Source organism: Eubalaena glacialis, chromosome 1 (assembly GCF_028564815.1).
Source record: "Eubalaena glacialis isolate mEubGla1 chromosome 1, mEubGla1.1.hap2.+ XY, whole genome shotgun sequence".
Lineage (NCBI taxonomy): Eukaryota > Metazoa > Chordata > Mammalia > Artiodactyla > Balaenidae > Eubalaena > Eubalaena glacialis.
This window is the reverse complement of record NC_083716.1, coordinates 116460515-116480683: the sequence shown is the minus strand read 5'-3', so window position 1 is coordinate 116480683 and position 20169 is coordinate 116460515. Positions and strand designations below refer to the sequence as shown.

Below are 20169 nucleotides of genomic sequence, written 5' to 3'. Positions count from 1 at the left end.
ATATGGCATTTGTCTTTCTCTGTCTGACTTACTTCACTTAGTATGATAATCTCTAGGTCCATCCATGTTACTGCAAATGGCATTATTTCATTATTTTCTATGGCTGACTAATATTCCATTGTGTATATACACCACATCTTTTTTATCCATTCGTCTCTCCTTGGACACTTAGGCTGCTTCCATATCTTGGCTATTGTAAATAGTGCTTCTATGAATATTGGGGTGCACCCATGGCATACACATTCTACAATAAGTCCCACTCAGGATTCAGATGTCTTGTGGACCCTTGGGTCAGGAAGAATAAATATGGACCTCTTTATACCTATGTGAAATGAAAACAGAAAACTTAGGCCACAAGTCTTCCAAAGAAGCAAGAGTTCATATTGATCTTCTGCAAAGTTCCAATGTGTCAAATGATAAAATTCTGGGGCTGAAAGGCTTTGGTTACATGTTAGAACGTTGCTGCGTGTCAAACATATAGAATCACAAGAAGACCCAGGGATGGGGCCCTCTTATGTCTCTCTGAGATGTTGCATGCGCTGTTTCGTGGCCTGGGTTGGTCTCTCCAACTTTTTCTCTGTCTCACCTTGTTTGCTGGGGAAACAGCTTTCAGCTCCACTGTCACTGTCTCTAGGGCTTTCTGATCATCTGCCTAGGCATTCTGTCATCTGTGCTCCTATTGAAGCTTGTGTTCGCCTCTCTGAAGGCTCTCTTTCACGTCACATTGCACATTTTCGTTTGTGTGTCTCTCTCTCCTCAGTATCGAGCAGCCTCCTGGTGCTCGGTGAACATCTGTTGAATGAGTGAACACTAACCTCTCAAAGACATAGTCATCTTTGGTCGTGCATCAAATCGTGCACGATCGTGCATCTTTGCACCCACAGCAAAATGTCTGGTCCACAGCAGGTTCACAGCACGTATTTAGAAAGAGCTAAAGATCAGAGAAAAGAAAGGGAGGAATGGAAGAAGAAAGCAAAGAAGGAAGGAAGGAAAGACCAGTCAGGAAGAAGGTATAAGGCATGTTAAAGGTTAAGGTTGTAAAAAACTTAAAAAATAGGTGACATTCCATTAGGAATCCGGAAGATGAAAACTGTAATAACTGAGAAAAGAGAGGATGAATCATAGAGGAAACAGCATTTGAGATGAATATTAAACCATGAAAGGGAATTTGACGGAGGAGGAGAATGAAAATTGGGTCGAGAATGTTCATTGCAGCACTATTCACAACAGGCAAGACATGGAAACAATCTAAATGTCCATTGACAGATGAATGGATAAAGAAAATGTGGTCTATATATACAGTGGAATATTGCTCAGCCATAAAAAAGAATGGAATAATGCCATTTGTGGCAATATAGATGGACCTAGAGATGATCATACTAAGTGAAGTAAATCAGACAAACACAAATATTCTAAGATATCACTTATATGTGGAATCTAAAATACGATAGAAATGAACTTATTTACCAAGCAGAAATAGACTCACAGACATAGAAAACAAACTCATGGTTACCAAAGGGGAAACATGGGGGGAGGAGGGATAAATCAGGAGCTTGGGATTAACATACAAAGATAGATATAGATATATAGATATATATATAGATAGATATAGATATATAGATAGATATATACAAGATAGATAACCAACAAGGGCCTACTGTATACCACAGGGAACTCTACTCAACATTCTGTGATAACCCATATGAGAAAAGAATCTGAAAAAAAGTGGATATATGCATATGTATAACTGAATCACTTTGCCATACACCTGAAACTAACATGACATTGTAAATCAACTGTACTCCAATGAAATTTTCAAAAAGAAAGTACCAGGGGTTTATGAAGAGAGGCAGACATAGTTTGGTTACAGACACCTTAGTTGAACACTGTTTTGTTTTGTTTTTTCCTCTGTGAGCGGTGACAGTCGCGCCTCTGTGAGATGCTGCTGCAACTCTCTCTCTCTCTGCTCCTCTTCCAGGAACTGGCGGTTGGTCCCCAGCAGATTCCAGTGCTCAGCAGTGGCTCCAGGTGGACCTGGGCAACAGAGTGGAGATTACAGCAGTGGCCACGCAGGGAAGATACGGGAGCTCTGACTGGGTGACGAGCTACAGCCTGACGTTCAGTGACACAGGACGCAACTGGAAACAGTACAAGCAAGAAGACAGCATCTGGGTAGGACAAATTTTCTTGTCAGCTGAATAAAACTGAGATGCCCTCATGGTAACCAGTGAACGTTTCTGCCATTTTCCTCTATCCAGATTGCCGGTAGCTTGATAACTGTTGTGTACCCATTCAGAAATAATTAGACCATATCTAGGTCCTATCTGCAGCATGACGCCAGTTCCTAGGGAAATGAGGATGTCTGTTGCAAAGAGTTTAGTGTTTTCCTCCTTTTCTGGTAACTTGGGGATTTCACTGACTGGGCCTCAGTTCTTTCAGGGATAAAAAGAGAGCTACAACATGGAAGTCTGATCGTTGACAAGAATGTATTGGTTGACTGAGTATGTGTTTATTAAATATTTACCTATTTTTTTTAACATCTTTATTGGAGTATAATTGCTTTACAATGGCCTGTTAGTTTCTGCTTTATAACAAAGTGAATCAGCTATACATATACATATATCCCCATATCTCTTCCCTCTTGCATCTCCCTCCCACCCTCCCTATCCCACCCCTCTAGGTGGTCACAAAGCACCGAGCTGATCTCCCTGTGCTATGTGGCTGCTTCCCACTAGCTATCTATTTTACATTTGGTACTTACATAACTGAGCTAATTGCATCATGACAAGGTATGTAAAGTGTCTGGTACATAATAAGTAAATATTTAGTAGTGTATATATGTAAATATTTACTTATTATGTACCAGACACTTTACATACCTTGTCATGATACAATCAGCTCAGTTATGTACCTCGACCAAAGTGCCCAGTTGGTGCATCTTGGTCCGGTAATCCACAGCCTGGTCTGACTTTAAAGTCATTGTGTTCAACTGCCTCTATTCAAGTTTTGAAAACAATTAAAAGTGTTAAAAATACAAAACAAATATAAAATTTAGAATGATTCTGCCTTTATAAACAATCTGCAGCTTGGAAGTAAAAGACAGTTTGGTCCAGGTTATAAAAAAAAAAAACACTGTGCCTTCCACAGCCCTGGACCCAAGCTCTTGACCCCAAAAGATGAGTGAAAGGCTGTCCCCAAATTACGAGGTGAGGAATTGGAGGTCGAGGCAGGGGCAAAAGGCATCCAGAGGAGACCTCATAGACTTACGCATCAAATAAAATAATGTGTTGGTTCAGGTCACTTTTGCTTTTGGGAAAAAACCTCACCAGATATTTACTTTTTTCTAAATGTACATAGGAGGTGAAGATTTAGCGGTTGCTAGCATTAGCTTTCCTACTCATAAAGTCCTTAATTGTTTTCCCTCTTAAATCAATCCCAATTACACTTTCAAATTGCTGCTGTTTGCACATACATTTTTCTGTATTGGTCTCTGCTGGGAAAACAAATTCTATTTTATATTCATTGTTATTTGTTAATTGCTTACCCATCACTATTAGTAATTGAAAGTAATAGTAAACTGAGGATTAAGATTAGTTATGGCAGATTGAAACTGGAGAATATTATAATAGTCATCTTTATTCTGAGTGGCTTGTAATATTAGGTGGTAATATTTATGGAGAGCATGGGTTCTCTTCATTTTACAAATAGTCTTTTGGGGACTATTCTGTTTTTTCCTCAATTTTGAAGCCTCCATAAATTTTACAGGATTTTTTTTTTTTTAGTTTGTTTTTAGTTTGAAAAGAGAAATAAGTGCACCTTCCATTTTGAGGCACAATTTTAAGATTTTATGCTGACTTGAGAGGGACAAATAGATGTGGTGTTATTTATTTGCTTTGGCATTTTCAATCAGAACTGGTTGTTTTTCAGATAGAAGTTTTGAGTTCTTTTGTCTAAACTTTTATAAAACCCTGAGTTTCATCTTCTTCAGAATCAAATGACCTGCTTTTGCCCTGTCCTGTGGATCAGGATGTATTTCAAGAATGGACAATTTCTCTGGGCTTGTGAACAGCGGGCATAAGGCCTATTTCACTTTCTTGCCCCTGTTGGTTTGCCTGTGCTTCCACAAAACTCCAAACCCCTTGAAGGCAGGGGCCTGTTTCATGAGTCCTGGTAGGCTCCACGCCTATTATTACTGGACACGTAGCCTGAACTACGTTTTGGATGGCTATTACAAGAACTGCAGAATTATTAGGGCTTACGGAATTGGAGGGGAGGACACTATTCTCGTGCCTGTCCCTTTCCTCACCTCAGGATAGCCTTGGCCTTTGGGAGGAGGCAAAAGATGCTGGGCGAGCAGAGGAGAAAAGGCAGGGAACCGTTGTGCACAAGAAGGCAGTGAGTTCCAGCTAAGGCCTCCCCAGAGACACTTCCAATGCCTGCAGGGCCCTTGAGGGGGGAGGCAGCTTCAGGACCAACCTGTCAGATGCAAACCCCAGGAGGAGGAAAGACTTGGGGAGGGGTCTTCGCCCCTCCAGTGACATGGGGCAGGGACATGGTGGTAAGTCGTGCATACTAACAAAGCTCAAATTTTGAAAAACAATGCGTGTCCCCTAGTGTCACTATCGAGGGAACAAACGGCTACCGAAGACCAATTGCACACAAATTTGTACACAAATGCCATTCCGTATACATAAAAAGGTGTTATAAATTCTGGAGATTCAGGGTTCAGAGACCAACCCAAGCTCACACAACCAGACACTGGTGATGCCAGAATACAAACCAAGACTGATTCCTGACTATACTTGATTGCAGAAACTGTACTTTCTATTTCTTCTTTACTGCACTTGAATTTGTTTTCTAATTTTCACAGAACTGATTTATCTTTCTCACCTTAGACTTTGCCAGGCCCACTCCAGAAGAAGAATGTTAAACCCTCTTGTGTATTTCACGTGCTGCTAAAATTTAAAAGTGAGAAAGCAGTAATACTATCTAACTATATCTCTATATGTTATAAATAGTTCTCAAACTCTCTGAAACTGTATAGGCCTTCTAGAATACCCATCAAACAGAGACAGAGTATTTTACCAAACATTTCATGAACATGTATAAAATCTGACTTGTGCCTAATTTGCATTGGTATTTCCACCAGATTATGTTATTGAATGAAAAGGTTACCTTGAGAGTTTTTCTTTTCCTTTTAAACATAAAATGATAAATCAGACTATAGTTTCACCAAAGTAAATCCTGATAAACAAGATAAAAGCAATAGCCAAACAAGAGGGTTTTATAAAACTCTCTAAATGGTTTAACTTTTCAGAAAAAAGTCAGTACCCCAAAACATCAATACCAAGTATTGACTTAATTAAAGATTGTGTATCACAGAAATAGAAAAATCTCTTGAATGAGACTTTCACAAGGTCTTTGGAAGATCTTCAATTTTCAGATGATATGGAGTTTGTAATGTCTTTTAAAGTTGATTTACCAAGCAATACAACTATAGCATACCCCTTGGATAGGATATCAATTTGCTAGTACTCAAGAGATTTATTTTATTTTGCAAACTTTACTTCAGAAAAAGAATCCCGGAAATATACCTGTCCAATGTACAGTAGCAGATATTCATGCTCTAAAAATCCAATTTGCAGAGTTTCTGAACTGGCTCTGAATGCAATGTTCACGAATGAGGCCACCAAGCAGCCATGTAGCAATGCATTATGATTTATGAATAAGCCAGAGTCCTCACTTCACTAAATAATCAGGTGTGAAGGTGTCTCGGGGACAAACTTAGCAAGACTTTTAGAATCTTAGCACATCGAAAATCTCTTTCTGGTTGGCTTGTAGACACGCCAAAATGACACAAATATTAAGATTCGAACTCTGAGCAGCAACTTCAGCCAACGTTCAGTAAAGTGGATCAATTGATTTGCTGCATAGGAACCTCTAACTCTTTAAATCCACAGAGACCAGAGTCCTGTTACCCGTCATTTTGAAAGATATTTCAGGAGAAACACTTACTGTCCCTATTATATCCACAGATTACCTTTTCAGTCCCGTGTCTCTTGTACGTCAGTGTTCAAACCCTTCATGAATCCACCTATGTTTCCTGGATACAACACGTACATGTTCCAAACATACATTCTCCTCTATGGGCATTGCTACTTTCCTTTCTATTCTGCTACTTATCACTCTGAAATTTCAAAGACAGCCTCCAATGTGTGTGTGTGTGTGTGTGTGTGTGTGTGTTTTATTAATTTGTTTATTTGTCTTTGGCTGTGTTGGGTCTTCGTTGGTGCGCATGGGCTTTGTCTAGTTGCAGTGAGCGGGGGCCACTCCTCGCTGTGGTAAGCGGGCTTCTCATTGCAGTGGCCTCCCCTGCTGCGGAGCACGGGCTCTAGACACACGGGCTTCAGTAGTTGTGGCACACAGGCTCAGTAGTTGTGGCACGCGGGCCCCAGAGCACAGGCTGAGCAGCTGTGGCTCACGGGCCTAGTTGCTCCGCGGCACGTGGGATCCTCCCAGACCAGGGCTCGAACCCGTGTCCCCTGCATTGGCAGGCGGACTCCCAACCACTGCGCCACCAGGGAAGCCCGTGTGTGTTTTAATATGAGACCTATTTTTATTTTTTAATTTGTTTTATTGAAGTATAGTTGATTAACAATGTGTGTTAATTTCTGCTGTACAACAAAGTGATTGTTATACATGTGTATGTATTCTTTTTATATTCTTTTCCATTATGGTTTATCACAGGATATTGAATATAGTTCCCTGTGCTATACATTAGGACCTTGCTGATTATCAGGAGCCCTATTTTTAAATCACCTCATCCACATTGTTCCTGATTGATCTTGGGCAAGTTAATCAGGATCCTTTTCCTCTTCCCATGACCCTGAAGTACATTATCTGAATATACTGCATTTTATTAATATCCAGTTTACAGTTTTCTCTTCTAAAATCATGTTGCCACTTCCCAAATATGTCAGCCATCTGGTCTTGTTTGATAGAATCCTTTGGCCTGGATGATACGATGGTCTCTGATTTTCTGTAGCTTTCTGGAGTCTGTCTATTATGAAAGGGCTTGCATAAGCTACTTAACACCTTTCTGACATAAAGGTCAGTTGAAACAATGGATTATACATTTAGGTCATCAGTTTCTCGATTTCACTCTTGAGTGCCTTCTAAAAGCTCTGGGAGAGGCTCTCTGATCTTCATGATTTGTACACATTTATTCTGCCAATTTGGCCTAAAACATCCTGAGTATTGATCACTGTCTGACATCATATTTTAAGCCTACCAATTTCAGAAAACTATTTAAGAGTGAGAATCTCATTACCATCAACATATATCTTTTCAACTCTCATGAGACACCAAACACCATGCTGTGTATTGGGCATAACAAGGGGCTTGAAGGTGTGATTAATCCCTCCCATGAATGCACAGAACCATTAAGGACATGCTGCAACACAGCCTATGTGTAAAAGTAGCACCAATGGCAGTTCAGATACACGAAGCTGTCAAGGTGTGCTTGGGGGTATATGGGTGGAAGCTGCTTTGATGAGTGGAAAAAGCAGGGACCATGTTTAAGTTCCTTTGGCTTCCTGGAAACTACAAAATGTGGTCTGCCTAATAAAAATTCCATAAAGGTAGGAAGGCAGACAGAGGAAATTGTGGGGAAGGAGGAGTGTTCAAAGCAGGAGTGTTACCTAACTGAACTTGGGTCCCCTTGCCCAGTGCGCAGCAAAGCCCATCTATTGACGCTGGGTTGTGATGGAGGAAAGTACAGTGTTTATTGCAGGCGCCGAGCAAGGAAAACAGGCAGCTCATGCTCAGAAGACCTGAAGTCCCCAATGACTTTCAGGGAAGTGTTTTTAAGGACAGTGTGAGAAATATGTGATCAGCTCATGCACAGTTCTCCAGCTGGTTGGTGGTGAGGAAATAAGGTGATGTTCCAGGGTTCTCAATCATCAACCTTCTGGTTCCAAACTGTCTGGGGTCTACACACTGGTAGTCAGCATGCAGTTAACTTTTTCCACCTGATGGGAGTTTTAGTATCTGCAAAATAACTCAAGGATATGGCTCAGGATGTTATGGCCCTTGAGGAGGAACTAAAGGCCCTAGACTTTGTTTTATGGCTAAACTATTATTTTTATTTTGTCTGGCTTGACTGCTTTCCTTTGTTTCTGCATATTCTTACTTCTCTGATTAAATTTGCTCTTTGGAACTCAGGGAAGGCTTAGGTGGCTAAGGCTTTCCTACAAACAAGAGGGGGGACATGGGAGTCTGTCCCCAGGAAGGCCCCACAAGGTCCTGCTTGGTTTTAGGAGAAATGCTATAAGCAAAATCTTAAAGGAAGATGTATAAGTATCGAAGACACACAAATTAATAAATTTAGATACAAGATTTCCCCAATCAGTTATACAAGGTAAACTTGGAGAATGAAGCTTGCTAGAGATTGTAAACTACTAGTATCACCATATCTTCTTTGCCTACAGACCAAAGCAAGTAAGTCATTGTGTGTTCATCATTTTGTTATAACATTTTTTTTTGTTAAATCACAAAGACTACATATAAGAAAATACTATTAAATATATTTTTCATAATTTTGTTAATAGTTTTTTCCTCTACTCTCTCTCTTGCACAGATATACACCTAAGCTTTTAATACAGCTATTCATTTCCTAGTTGGACATTGTTAAAAACTCTTTTGAGAGCTTGGCATGATCAGAATATTGCCCCTGATTTAATGGAGACCATCAATGCAAGAGCGAGTTATCACCATGCACCAAGTCAAGGTGAAGGGAAATGCAGAGGCTTTTGATTAGGGTCAGATTCCAGTTTTACCATTGGTTACTCATATGGCCTTGAAAATGCTACTGAACCTCCTTGGACTGATCATTGTTTCCATCCATGGCAAGTATATATTTAGAACCTTTCAAACCCTTTGCATCCATTTCTTTACACTTCCCTGCTCAGAACCCTTGGTTTATGGGCTGCCTTGTGGAAATACACAGCAATAAACCCTGAGCTTCACTATGGATCCAGTTTAGACCAGACAAGTAAAAGTCTTCCAAGCTTAATACATATTTCCCTTGAATCATCCTCCTGGTTCTGTGCTAAGCACTTTTGTTGGCCTTTGATTCTCTTATCACTGGATAAAACTCTGCAGAAAAGGGGACAGAGAACAACTGGCCAATCAGCATTGTGGAAGCAACAGCTGGTCTTTACCCCAGAATCAGCAGCTCCCTCCAGCCCTCTGGCTCCACACTTAGCCCTTGAAATTTCCTCACCGATGCCCATCTGTTTTCCCTTCTTTTTTTTTTTTTTTTTTTTTTTTTTTTTTATTAATTAATTTATTTATTTTTATTAATTAATTTATATTTATTTATTTTTGGCTGTGTTGGGTCTTCGTTTTTTTGTGCGAGGGCTTTCTCTAGTTGTGGCAAGCGGGGGCCACTCTTCATCGCGGTGCGCGGGCCTCTCACTGTCGCGGCCTCTCTTGTTGCGGAGCACAGGCTCCAGACGCGCAGGCTCAGTAGTTGTGGCTCACGGGCCCAGTTGCTCCACGGCATGTGGGATCTTCCCAGACCAGGGCTCGAACCCATGTCCCCTGCACTAGCAGGCAGACTCCCAACCACTGCGCCACCAGGGAAGCCCTGTTTTCCCTTCTTAATGTTAGAATTTGCTGAAATGTTTCAAAGAACGTCCCAACATGGGGCCTAGCCTCTTTAAGGAGTAAATACCTTTCACACATTTGCATATGTAGCATTTAAACACATCACATGGACAGAAGTCAACATGTAGTCTTCAGGATTAATATTCATATGGACACTTTCTTGGGGAGAGCAGATGTTTGCAGTCTCCTACAAACTGGTTGCATTTGTAATGGGAAAGTATCCAGCAGCTGATATCAAAGCAAGGAGGATGATCTGCTTAAAATTAATTCTTCTAAACCCACTGCTATTAAATGAATCTTATTGTTAAGGTACTTAGTGGTTCACAGGTAACTTGACTCATAATTGTATTTCCAATATGTATAAACCAGTTAGGTTTTAGAACTACCCTCCTTAGATCAAGAGAAATTGGAGTTAATATCTCAGCTTTAACATGTGGCAAAACATTACATTTTCTTATGTACATATATTGAATTATGTTAGCTAGGTATAATGACTATGAAAAAGAAATCTTAACTACCCGTTCTTCATTTAGTCTTCAACTACCATGACTTTTTTTTTCCTTTTTCTTTTTACATAGATTATCTCAGGTTTTAAGTCTGATAGCTAGATATTCTGTGACTTTGATAAATAACTAAAACTCTAGAAGGCTTAGTTTCCTCCTTTGTTAAGTTGGTATAATGAATGTACTTAGCGCCTGTGATCTGTAAAGGAGAGATTCTCAAAAATGAATGTGTGTCAGAAAGCCCCAAGGGGCTTATTAAGACACAGATTGCTGGCCCACACCTGCAGAGCTTCTAATCCAGTAGGTCTGGGAGGGGCCTAAAATTTGCATTTATAACAATAGCTTAGGTGATGCTGGTGCTCCTGGTAAAAGGACCTCACTTTGAGAACCACTGTGTAAACTATAAATGGATGAATGCCTGTAAGCTTTACAATATATGGATGTATAACTGAATCACTTTGCTCTACACCTGAAACTAACACAACATTGTAAATCAACTATACTTCAATAAAAATTATTCAACTAAAAAAAGTCAAATGGGAGCTTCAGATCATAAATAAATAAATAAATAAAGGATATAATTACTATCCCTCTTAGAGGTAGGTGCATGTGATACACCTGGTGAAGATACCCAGGGGACCCTATCTCTCAGTTCTCTTTCTTTTGAGTTTTGCATCCAAAATGGAAAGCAAGCTTAATAAGTCAGGTTTTCTTTTTTTTTTTTTAATAAACTGAATACTCAGTGGAGAAAGTAAAATCTCCTTTTGGTTACAGGCAAACATAGTTACCCACCCAGGCTCATTAAAGACAACTAGCTAGGAGTCCTGTTAGCAGACAGAAGAGCTGGAAGAAGAGCCTAGGGGAGTTACTGATGCCTAAAACAAAGGGCTCTAGTCCAAAGTCTGAAGCCCCAAGTGTCTACTTGGCTCTAGACAGATGGAAAGAGTCCAGGCTGGCGGGGACCTCAAGGAGGCTAAGAGTCTCTCAAGTGTTTTTAAAAAGTCCAAAGGAAAGTAGGCTTCATTAAGTTTATTATTTTATTGATAGCGGTTGATATTAAGGAGAAAAGCATAACGTGGTAAACACAAGTTTCTATTCCTGTTAAGTATGGTTGCCAGTTTTGATGGCCTCAATGTTAACAAAAGGAGAGAGCTCAAGGAGTTGGTCTCGTGTTTCGAATCTGACCAGTTGCCATTGTTCATGTGGGCAAGGTGTCCTCCCCACTGCCTTGTGACCAGCAGCACCACTGCTGCTGTGGTGGCTCTCTGAATTCCAGAGCTGAATGACAGCACTAAATTTATCTAGACGCTAGCCTTGACAATAATTCTCTAATTTAAGGACTCCAGAATTATTTGGAAATGAAATAACAAGTCCATAAAGAAAAGGAACAGTGCTTTTTTTGTTTTGTTCATTTTTAAGTATTTGAAGGAGAGAAAAGGAGTCTGAAAAATTGGGCTGAAATTATTTTGACCTGAATATCATAGGTGCTTTGTTGTGTGGGAAGGTTGTGTGCGAACCACAAAAAATCTGTACCAGAGAATCATGAACCCCTAGCATCCTATCTTATCTGCTTGTAATTTAGAACATCAAACATCTGCTAGGCACATTCTGCATGCAATAAATTAAGAAGACTTCAAGAGTAGAATGTAGAAATCCTTAGAGGTGGGATAAATACATGGAAAGGTATACAGTGAAAGGGTATGTGCAGATGGGCATACAGATGAGAGCATGAAGTTTCTGACTTGTCAGTATAATAAGTGCTATGAATTTTTTTCCCATTAGCTCTTTTGATCTGGCAATAGTTCATCCACCATTTTGTCCTATCTGTCCCCGTTTGTGACACACTGAAATAACTGAGGGCCAGAATCCCTTTAATGGACTGTGAAACCAAGTAGAAGGAACTGATAAGAACCAAGGAGATAAGGCTGAACAAGTTAGTGCCATATTCTAAACAACTCATCTGCCTGTGTGGTCACATCTGTGGATAAGAAAGACTCTGAGTGTAGGTGAGAGAAAGGAGAGCCCTGAGTAGGGTAGGAATCCATGGCACACATCCACTCTTTTATTTTATTATTTTGTTGTATTTCATTTTATTTTATTTATGTATTTATTTTTATTGAAATATCATTGATTTACAATGTTGTGTTAATTTCAGGTATACAGCAAAGTGACTCAAGTATATAGTGTATATACATATATATATATTACTTTTCAGATTCTTCTCCCTTATTGAGTATAGTTCTTGTGCTGTACAGTAGGTCCTTGTTGATTATCTGTTTTATATATAGTAGTGTGTATCTGTTAATCCCAAACTCCTAACTTACCCCTCCCCACCTTTCCCCTTTGGTAACCATAGTTTGTTTTCTAAGTCTGTGGGTCTATTTTTGAGTGGGGATGCCTTTCTACCGAAAATTTCTATGCCTGGGTCTCTCTCCCAGCCTTCCCTACCTGGTGCGTAAGTCTGTAGGTATTGTGTTTCAGACATCGTGTTCATGTGAGTGTTGTAAGTGCGTAAGAATTTAAGAAAGGATGTGGATGTACCAAGCCATAGCTTGGGAGGGGCACCCTAAGCCACCTGAATAAACAGAATATTTGGGGAAGATCCTGTGCTTTCCATCCATGCTCTGTCTGGAGGTCCATCCCTGGATCCCCATTCCATCAAGTCAGCTGTAGGTGATTAGAGCTACAGAAAGAGAGCAAGGAACACACATTTTAAATCAACTATACTTCAATAAAATAAATTAAAAAAAAAGAAATGAGGCGAGGAAACATCAGGGAAGAAATAGATTCGGGACCTAGGAGGGAACAGGAGTAAGGGCTCAAGAAGATCTGCATGATGTTTAAGGCACCTGATTCAGAATCGACCCTGTCTTGTGTGACTTACAGAACATTTTAAGAGAGGTACCAAATAGAATAAATGCAGGATTTGTAATTAAGGAATCTATACCCCCATCCAGTCCCTTTGTCTAATTGATGTGTGCACCTTCAGGACCACTTAACCTCTCTGAGCCTCTAAGGATGTATCTTATTCAAAGGCATGCATCTTGTCCAGGCACATAGTAAGTCTTCAATAAATACTGGCTGTGAATAAGTAAATACTATATCATTTTCAACACATACTCTCTGAGTATGTATTGTGACAAGTCACAAAATTGAGTTTTGGAAAAAATACATATAATATCCTTTACTTTCCCAGAAAATAACAGAAATGCCATCTGTTTGACTAAAACACAGGACTTGTGTAGGAGATAAGGCAGGACAGGTATGTTGGCTGATGCATCTTCTGGGCTTGTTCAGGTAAATTCCTTGTTTATCCCTGTTGTTCTAGTGTAGTTTTTAATTGAGTCCCTTTTCACTCTCAAAAATGGTTTGGTTTGGATGATAATTTTATGGTCAATGTACTTCTAGGGACCATTAATTCAGAGGAAGCAAATTATAATAAACTCAGGAGTAAAGAAGACTAAGAACATGTAGTATCTTCTGAATGTGTTGGACAAGAGAACAGGTAATGATATTAATTGATGTTGGATGACCCTTATCCAAATGTTAATTCAGGAGATGGCCAGCAATGATACTTTAAGAATTTAAAGTTTAAGTATGATGACAGGGCTACCAATGGATAAAACTTTTGTTTTTGTAACCCTCTAATTATTTTACAAGTTCCAGGAGTCTATATAACCTTAGTGTGAGCAATAAGGCAGTAAGTACTGAAACCCTACTTTCTAAGAAGTTCCTGGAGGAAGCATGTGAAGACAAACAAGGAGGGAGCTTACTTGCCTCAATAAATTTTTGCTAAAGACAGAATGAGATTATCTGGGGAAAGAAACCCAATAGAAAGTAGATCAGCAAATAAGAGAAGAACGTACTTGGTTTAGAAGCGTCAAAGGATCCAAGTCACTCTTGTATTCAGTGAAAGTGTAGGTAGGGACACATGATTATTAAACTGTCTTTTTTGGGCCACTTTTTACCTTGCACACAGACTTGTAGAGGGTTAAATAGTGTCCCCCCGGGACCTCAGAATGTGGACTCTTTTTGGAAATAAGGTCTTTGTGAGTGTAGGTCGTTAAGGATCTTGAGGTGAGATCATCCTGGAATTAGGGAGAGCTCTAAATCCAATGACTGGCATCCTTATAAACACAGGAGAGGACACCAAGAAACACGAAGAAGATCAGATAAAGATGGAGGCAGAGACTGGAGAGATGCTGCTGCAAGTCAAGACACCAAGGATGGCCAGGAGCTACCAGAAGCTAGGAAGAGGCAAGGAAGGACTCTTCACTAGAGCTTTCAGAGAGAGCATGGCCCTGCTGGCACTTTGATTTTGGACTTGTGGCCTCCAGAACTATCAAAGAATAATTTTGGTTTAAGCCACTTCGTTTTGGTAATTTGAGTAGCAGCCCCATCTCATGTACAAGTCTGTGGATTCTGCTATGATCTCACATATGCATCTCTGAGTTCTTCCTCTACTGAGGAAGTGTAGACACTGCATAGCAGCTCCTATATAACAACCTCTCTTATTCCTCCACAGCTCCTAGCACAAATGCTACAACTTGTTCAATACAGCCATGACTTGCTGTGCCTTGTAATGCTTTTCCATCTTTAAGCTTTTATTCATCCATCACCTGGAATTCTCCTTCAATCCGCACCATGTCCCCTCAACACATACATTTCCACTTCAGCAGATTTTCTCTCATCTTTTAAGATCCAGTTCAAATATTATCTCAGGCCCACAGTGACACGTCTCCTGAATCAGTCACTTCAAGTAGAAGTGATCTCTTGCATATCTGTCCTCCCTTTCCACTTTGTTGGGTCACCTCTTAGGACTTAGAGCAATTCTTCTATTTTGTTGTAATCCCTCCAAGTGTTGCTCCATTTGAGTTAGTCTTGTGCAAGAAACTGAACAGGGTGATTTTGGAAGATGGAGCCCAGTCTGATAGGTAACTCCATCTCTCTACTTTGACTTGCACAAAGTTTGGGGTTAGTAAATGCAAACTCTTACATATAAAATGAATAATCAACAAGTTCCTACTGTACAGCACAGGGAACTATATTCAATATCCTGAGATAAACCATAATGGAAAAGGATATAAAAAAGAATGTATATTTGTGTATAACTGAGTCACTTTGCTGTACAGTAGAAATTAACACAACATTGTAAATCAACTGTACTTCAATATAAATAAATAAATAAATAAATAATCCCCCCAAATAGTAACATGTTGACTATTTGCCCTGGTTGCCTCATTCCACAGTGATAAAACTGAAATATTCTCTAAAATTACTTTTCCATCATTAGAAATTTGACTTGAAAGCCATGCAATTGATGCATTTGCTAGGGATTATCTCTTGCCCATAGCTCATTAAAGCTGTCCTTCCATAGCACACATATTACTAGGAACAGCTATATGGAAGCCCCCAAGTGAAAAAGTGACCCATGCAAATGGCTTGGCATGAGAAAAACACCCACAGCAATGCAGTCACGTGATGACTCTGAGGTGTGGGCAATGAGTGAGCTAACTTGGAGGAAGCAGCCAGAGTTGTCAGGGGGAAGAAGAGGGTGTGATGCCTCATTAATTTGTTCTTAGCAAACAATTTTCAAGGATTTGCCACAGCGTGATGCTCCAAGAATATGCTCTTCGTACATGACCAAAGATGATATGACAGGCATTTCAAAACAGTAATTGTTGGATTAATGACACTGCTGAGGAAAGAGGATTCATTATACCTAATTTGGAAGATTGTGAAAAACTTGTCTACCTGGGTTACAAGGTGGCAATTGGGCAAAACGGCTGGGCAAATGCAAGATGACATTATGGCACCTCTTCAGATGTCTTAGATATACAGAACCTTCTCTCACCCTTCATTATGTGAAAAATATGGAACAAGGCTGCATGTTTAAGGGCCCAAGTTCTAGTTGAGTCTAGCTGTGTGCTGCTCTCTAGGAAGAATCTGGCCCTCTGGCTGCTACACAATATTCCAGGAAAATAGGAGGTTGTGACTGTGCCATCACAGTGCTCCACTTAAAGGGATTCCACTAAAAAAGGGAAAATAACATGTTAGCCCAGAGAACTTTATGGCAATTTCCTTGTAAGACTCACATATCGGGACTTCCCTGATGACGCAGTGGTTAAGAATCTGCCTGCCAATGCAGGGGACATGTGTTCGATCCCTGGTCTGGGAAGATCCCACATGCCACAGAGCAACTAAGCCCACGCGCCACAACTACTGAGCCTGCGCACTAGAGCCCGCGAGCCAAACTACTGAGCCCACGTGCCGCAACTACTGAAGCCCACGCGCCTAGAGCCCGTGCTCCACAACAAGAGAAGCCACCGCAATGAGAAGCCCGTGCACCACAATGAAGAGTAGCCCCCACTCGCTGCCACTAGAGAAAGACTGCGCGCAGCAACGAAGACTCAACTCAGCCAAAAATAAATAAGTAAATAAATTTATAAGACTCACATATCTTTCTATGGTAATGCAAATATTCATCCATGGTCATTTGAAATTAAAGAATGTGGAATAATTTTATTTATTTATTTATTTATTGTTTAAATTTTATTGAAGTATAGTCAATTTACAATGTTGTGTTAATTTCTGCTGTACAATAAACTGATTTAGTTATACACATACATGTTCTTTTTCATATTCTTTTCCTTTATGGTTTATCACAGGATATTGAATATAGTTCCCTGTGCTATACAGTAGGACCTTGTTGTTTATCCATTCTCTATATATCAGTTTGCATCTGCAAATCCCAAACTCCCAATCCATCCCTCCCCCACCATCCTCCCCCTTGGCAACCACAAGTCTGTTGTCTGCGTCTGTCTCTTTCTGTTTCGTAGATATGTTCATTTATGCCATATTTTAGATTCCACATGTAAGTGATATCATATGATATTTGTCTTTCTCTGTCTGACTTACTTCACTTAATATAATAATCCCTAGGCCCATCCATGTTGCTGCAAATGGCATTATTTCATTTTTTATGACTAAGTAATATTCCACTATATAAATATACCACATCTTCTTTATCCATTCATCTCTTGATGGACATTTAGGTTGCTTTCATGGCTTGGCTATTGTGCATACTGCTGTTATGAACATGTATCTTTTTGAATTAGAGTTTTCTCCAGATATACGCCCAGGAGTGGAATTGCTGGATCATACGGCAACTCTATTTTTAGTTTTTTGAGGAACCTCCATACTGTTCTCCATAGTGGCTGCATCAATTTACATTCCCACCAACAGTGTAGGAGGGTTCTCTTTTCTAATGTGGAATAATTTTAAATGCATATATCAGTAACCAGTAATACTTCCAACTAGTATAGCTTAATATGTTCCATAATATAAAATTCTTTGTAGCTTCCCTCGTGGTGCATTGGTTAAGAAGCCACCTGCCAATGCAGGGGACACAGGTTTGAGCCCTGGTCCGGGAAGATCCCACATGCCACAGAGCAACTAAGCCCATGCACCACAACTACTGAGCCTGCGCGCTAGAGCCCGTGAGCCACAACTACTGAAGCACGTGCGCCACAACTAGAGAAAGCCTGCACACAGCAACGAAGACCCAATGCAGCCAAAAATAAATTTTAAAAAATAATAAAATAAAATACTTTGGATGAGACAGATACATTCTTATAGTTTAAAAAGAAAGGTTCATTCATCCATGAATAATCAGAGAGCTATATACCAAAATTAAAATACCATGCAATGTAAAATAGGATCCCTTGCCTGACTCCATGTAAATATAACATATATCACACATGAACACACACATAAATGCACAGAAATTGAGTACAATTTTCAATTCTTAAGTAATTTTGACAAATTATTATATTGACTAAAGAATTATTCCTTTTCTTTTTTTATATGGTTGATTTTTAAAGTTGTGTGAGTTTCACGTGTACAGCACAGTGATTCAGTTATACATACATATCTATCTATCCTTTTTTGGATTCTTTTCCATTATAGGTTATGACAGAATACTGAGTATAGTTCCCTGTGCTATAAGTAGGTCCTTGTTTATCTATTTTATATATAGTCATGTATATATGTTAATCCCAAACTCCTAATTTATCCCTCCTCCCCTTTCCCCTTTGGTAACCCTAAATTTGTTTTCTATGTCTGTGAGTCTATCTCAATTTTGTAAATAAGTTCATTTGTAACAATTTTTTTGATTCCACGTATAAGCCATATCATATGATGTTTGTCTTTCTCTGTCTGACTTACTTCACTTAGTATGATAATCTCTAGGTTCATCCATGTTGCTGCAAATGACATTATTTCAGAATTATTCCCTTTAATAATGTCATTTTTAAATATCTTAAGAAACAGAGTCCTATCTTTTTATTTACTTTTTTTCCCTATGGGAATACATCCTTAATTTCATTTTTGTTTTATGTAATTTATATTAAAGTGTAATTTTATGATAACATTAGAGAGGGTTAGGGGTTCATTATAAATTCCTTTACGGCAATTTAAAAAATGAAATAGTCATTCTGAAGAGTGATGTCCATTGATTCTAAGATCCATGAGCACCATATTTATCAGACAATTCAATGAATCTAGTAACCGCAGAGGGAATGAACTTCTCCTGTTGAAACTCATTTAAATATAGACATCTCTAAAATACAGATGTCCTCCCAGCAGAATGAATCACCTCCATATTTTTCTACAACTGTCTTTTGCAGATAACATATCACACTTTTTTCTAGTTTTTTTTTTTTTAAATCTGTCTCTCTCCCCCAAAGAGTAAGTTTTGAAAGGAGGCAGGAGCTGCAACTTATCGAAGTGTATGTCAGTAATGGTTGATGACAATGAGAATAACAATAATAATCCATAGCAGCAGCAGCAATAGTCATCCCCCATCCTCTACCCCTGCCCCATTCACAGATTTTGCCTCTTTACTTCCTGAGCTCCCGTTTCCAGATCGGAGGCAATGGGAACTCCTCCTCAGGAGATGTTTTACCTGCCTGCTGCAGTGTTTGCCTTCCAACCAGGCCACTCTGTACTTGGGAGCTGCAGGGTGGATGCTATTTCTGTAGTGACATTTCTTTCCTTCTTGGCAGTCAAAAGCTGTTCAAGTACCAATCCTCATACTCTTGAATAAGAGAAAAAATGCTGTATGTGTCATTGGAGGGATGCAGGATTTTCTAAGTGAAAGGGTCAGGGAAGCTCGGGAACATTGGACGAGTACAGCTCTCAGTTTCATTGTGATTACTGTAGCTGCTTATTAGTTATTTAAGGTCCACCCATTCTAAGCAGGATTGAGATGGCTTGTGAAAAGGTAGATACTAGAAAAGTATGAAATAAATCGACACATCAGTCTTGGAAAGGAGAAAATTGTTGTACAAAAACAAAATAAATCCAGTGTAAGGCTAATACAACAAATTAGATTGAGCACATGGTACGTTTCCCTATGACGAGTATCGTCTTTGGTAACATTGCTATTGCATGTGAAATACCAACATTTCTCTGAAAAACTAGAGAAATTAAAATATAAGTATTAGCAATGTATTCCCTGGTTCCCTTTTACTTCTAGCAAACCAGCTAGATATTTTGCTAGTCAGTGAAATGACAGTAAGTGTTTTTTGATGGAGGATAGCATAGGAGTTTCCCAAATTTTTCTCGGCATCTGCAACAAGTGGAGAGGTTTCAGTCATCAGCAAGTGGCCTGAAATGCCCATCCAGGAAAGGGCAGGAGTTGGAGGGGACAGGTGGACAGCAGTAGGTCCTGAGAGATAGTGCCCTCATTCAAGAACGCTCACTTGGATAGAAGCCCTTGTTTTTAAAATATGCAGAACATGAACTTTGTGTACTTATCTCCTTCACCACTGGTGGATTTTTGCTCGAGGGTCCCTATGGTAAAATCCAAAGACCACCCCTCCCCACCCTCTGCCAAAAATTAATTGGCTTCATGACCGACCTGTCTTGGTGATCCTAACCAGTTTTTCCAAGGTCATGCATGATTTGGAGGCTCATTGCTCTCCAGTGACACTCT

General features: G+C 39.6%; 1 protein-coding gene across 1 annotated transcript in view; it reads left to right on the top strand.

Annotated features, from left to right (window-relative positions):
- Positions 1-20169, top strand: part of CNTNAP5 (contactin associated protein family member 5) — an 877159-nt gene that overhangs the window by 252382 nt on the left and 604608 nt on the right. The window contains exon 3 of the mRNA XM_061199178.1: positions 1979-2172. Coding sequence (XP_061055161.1) covers positions 1979-2172 — 194 coding nt within the window. The remainder of the gene's footprint in view (positions 1-1978; positions 2173-20169) is intronic.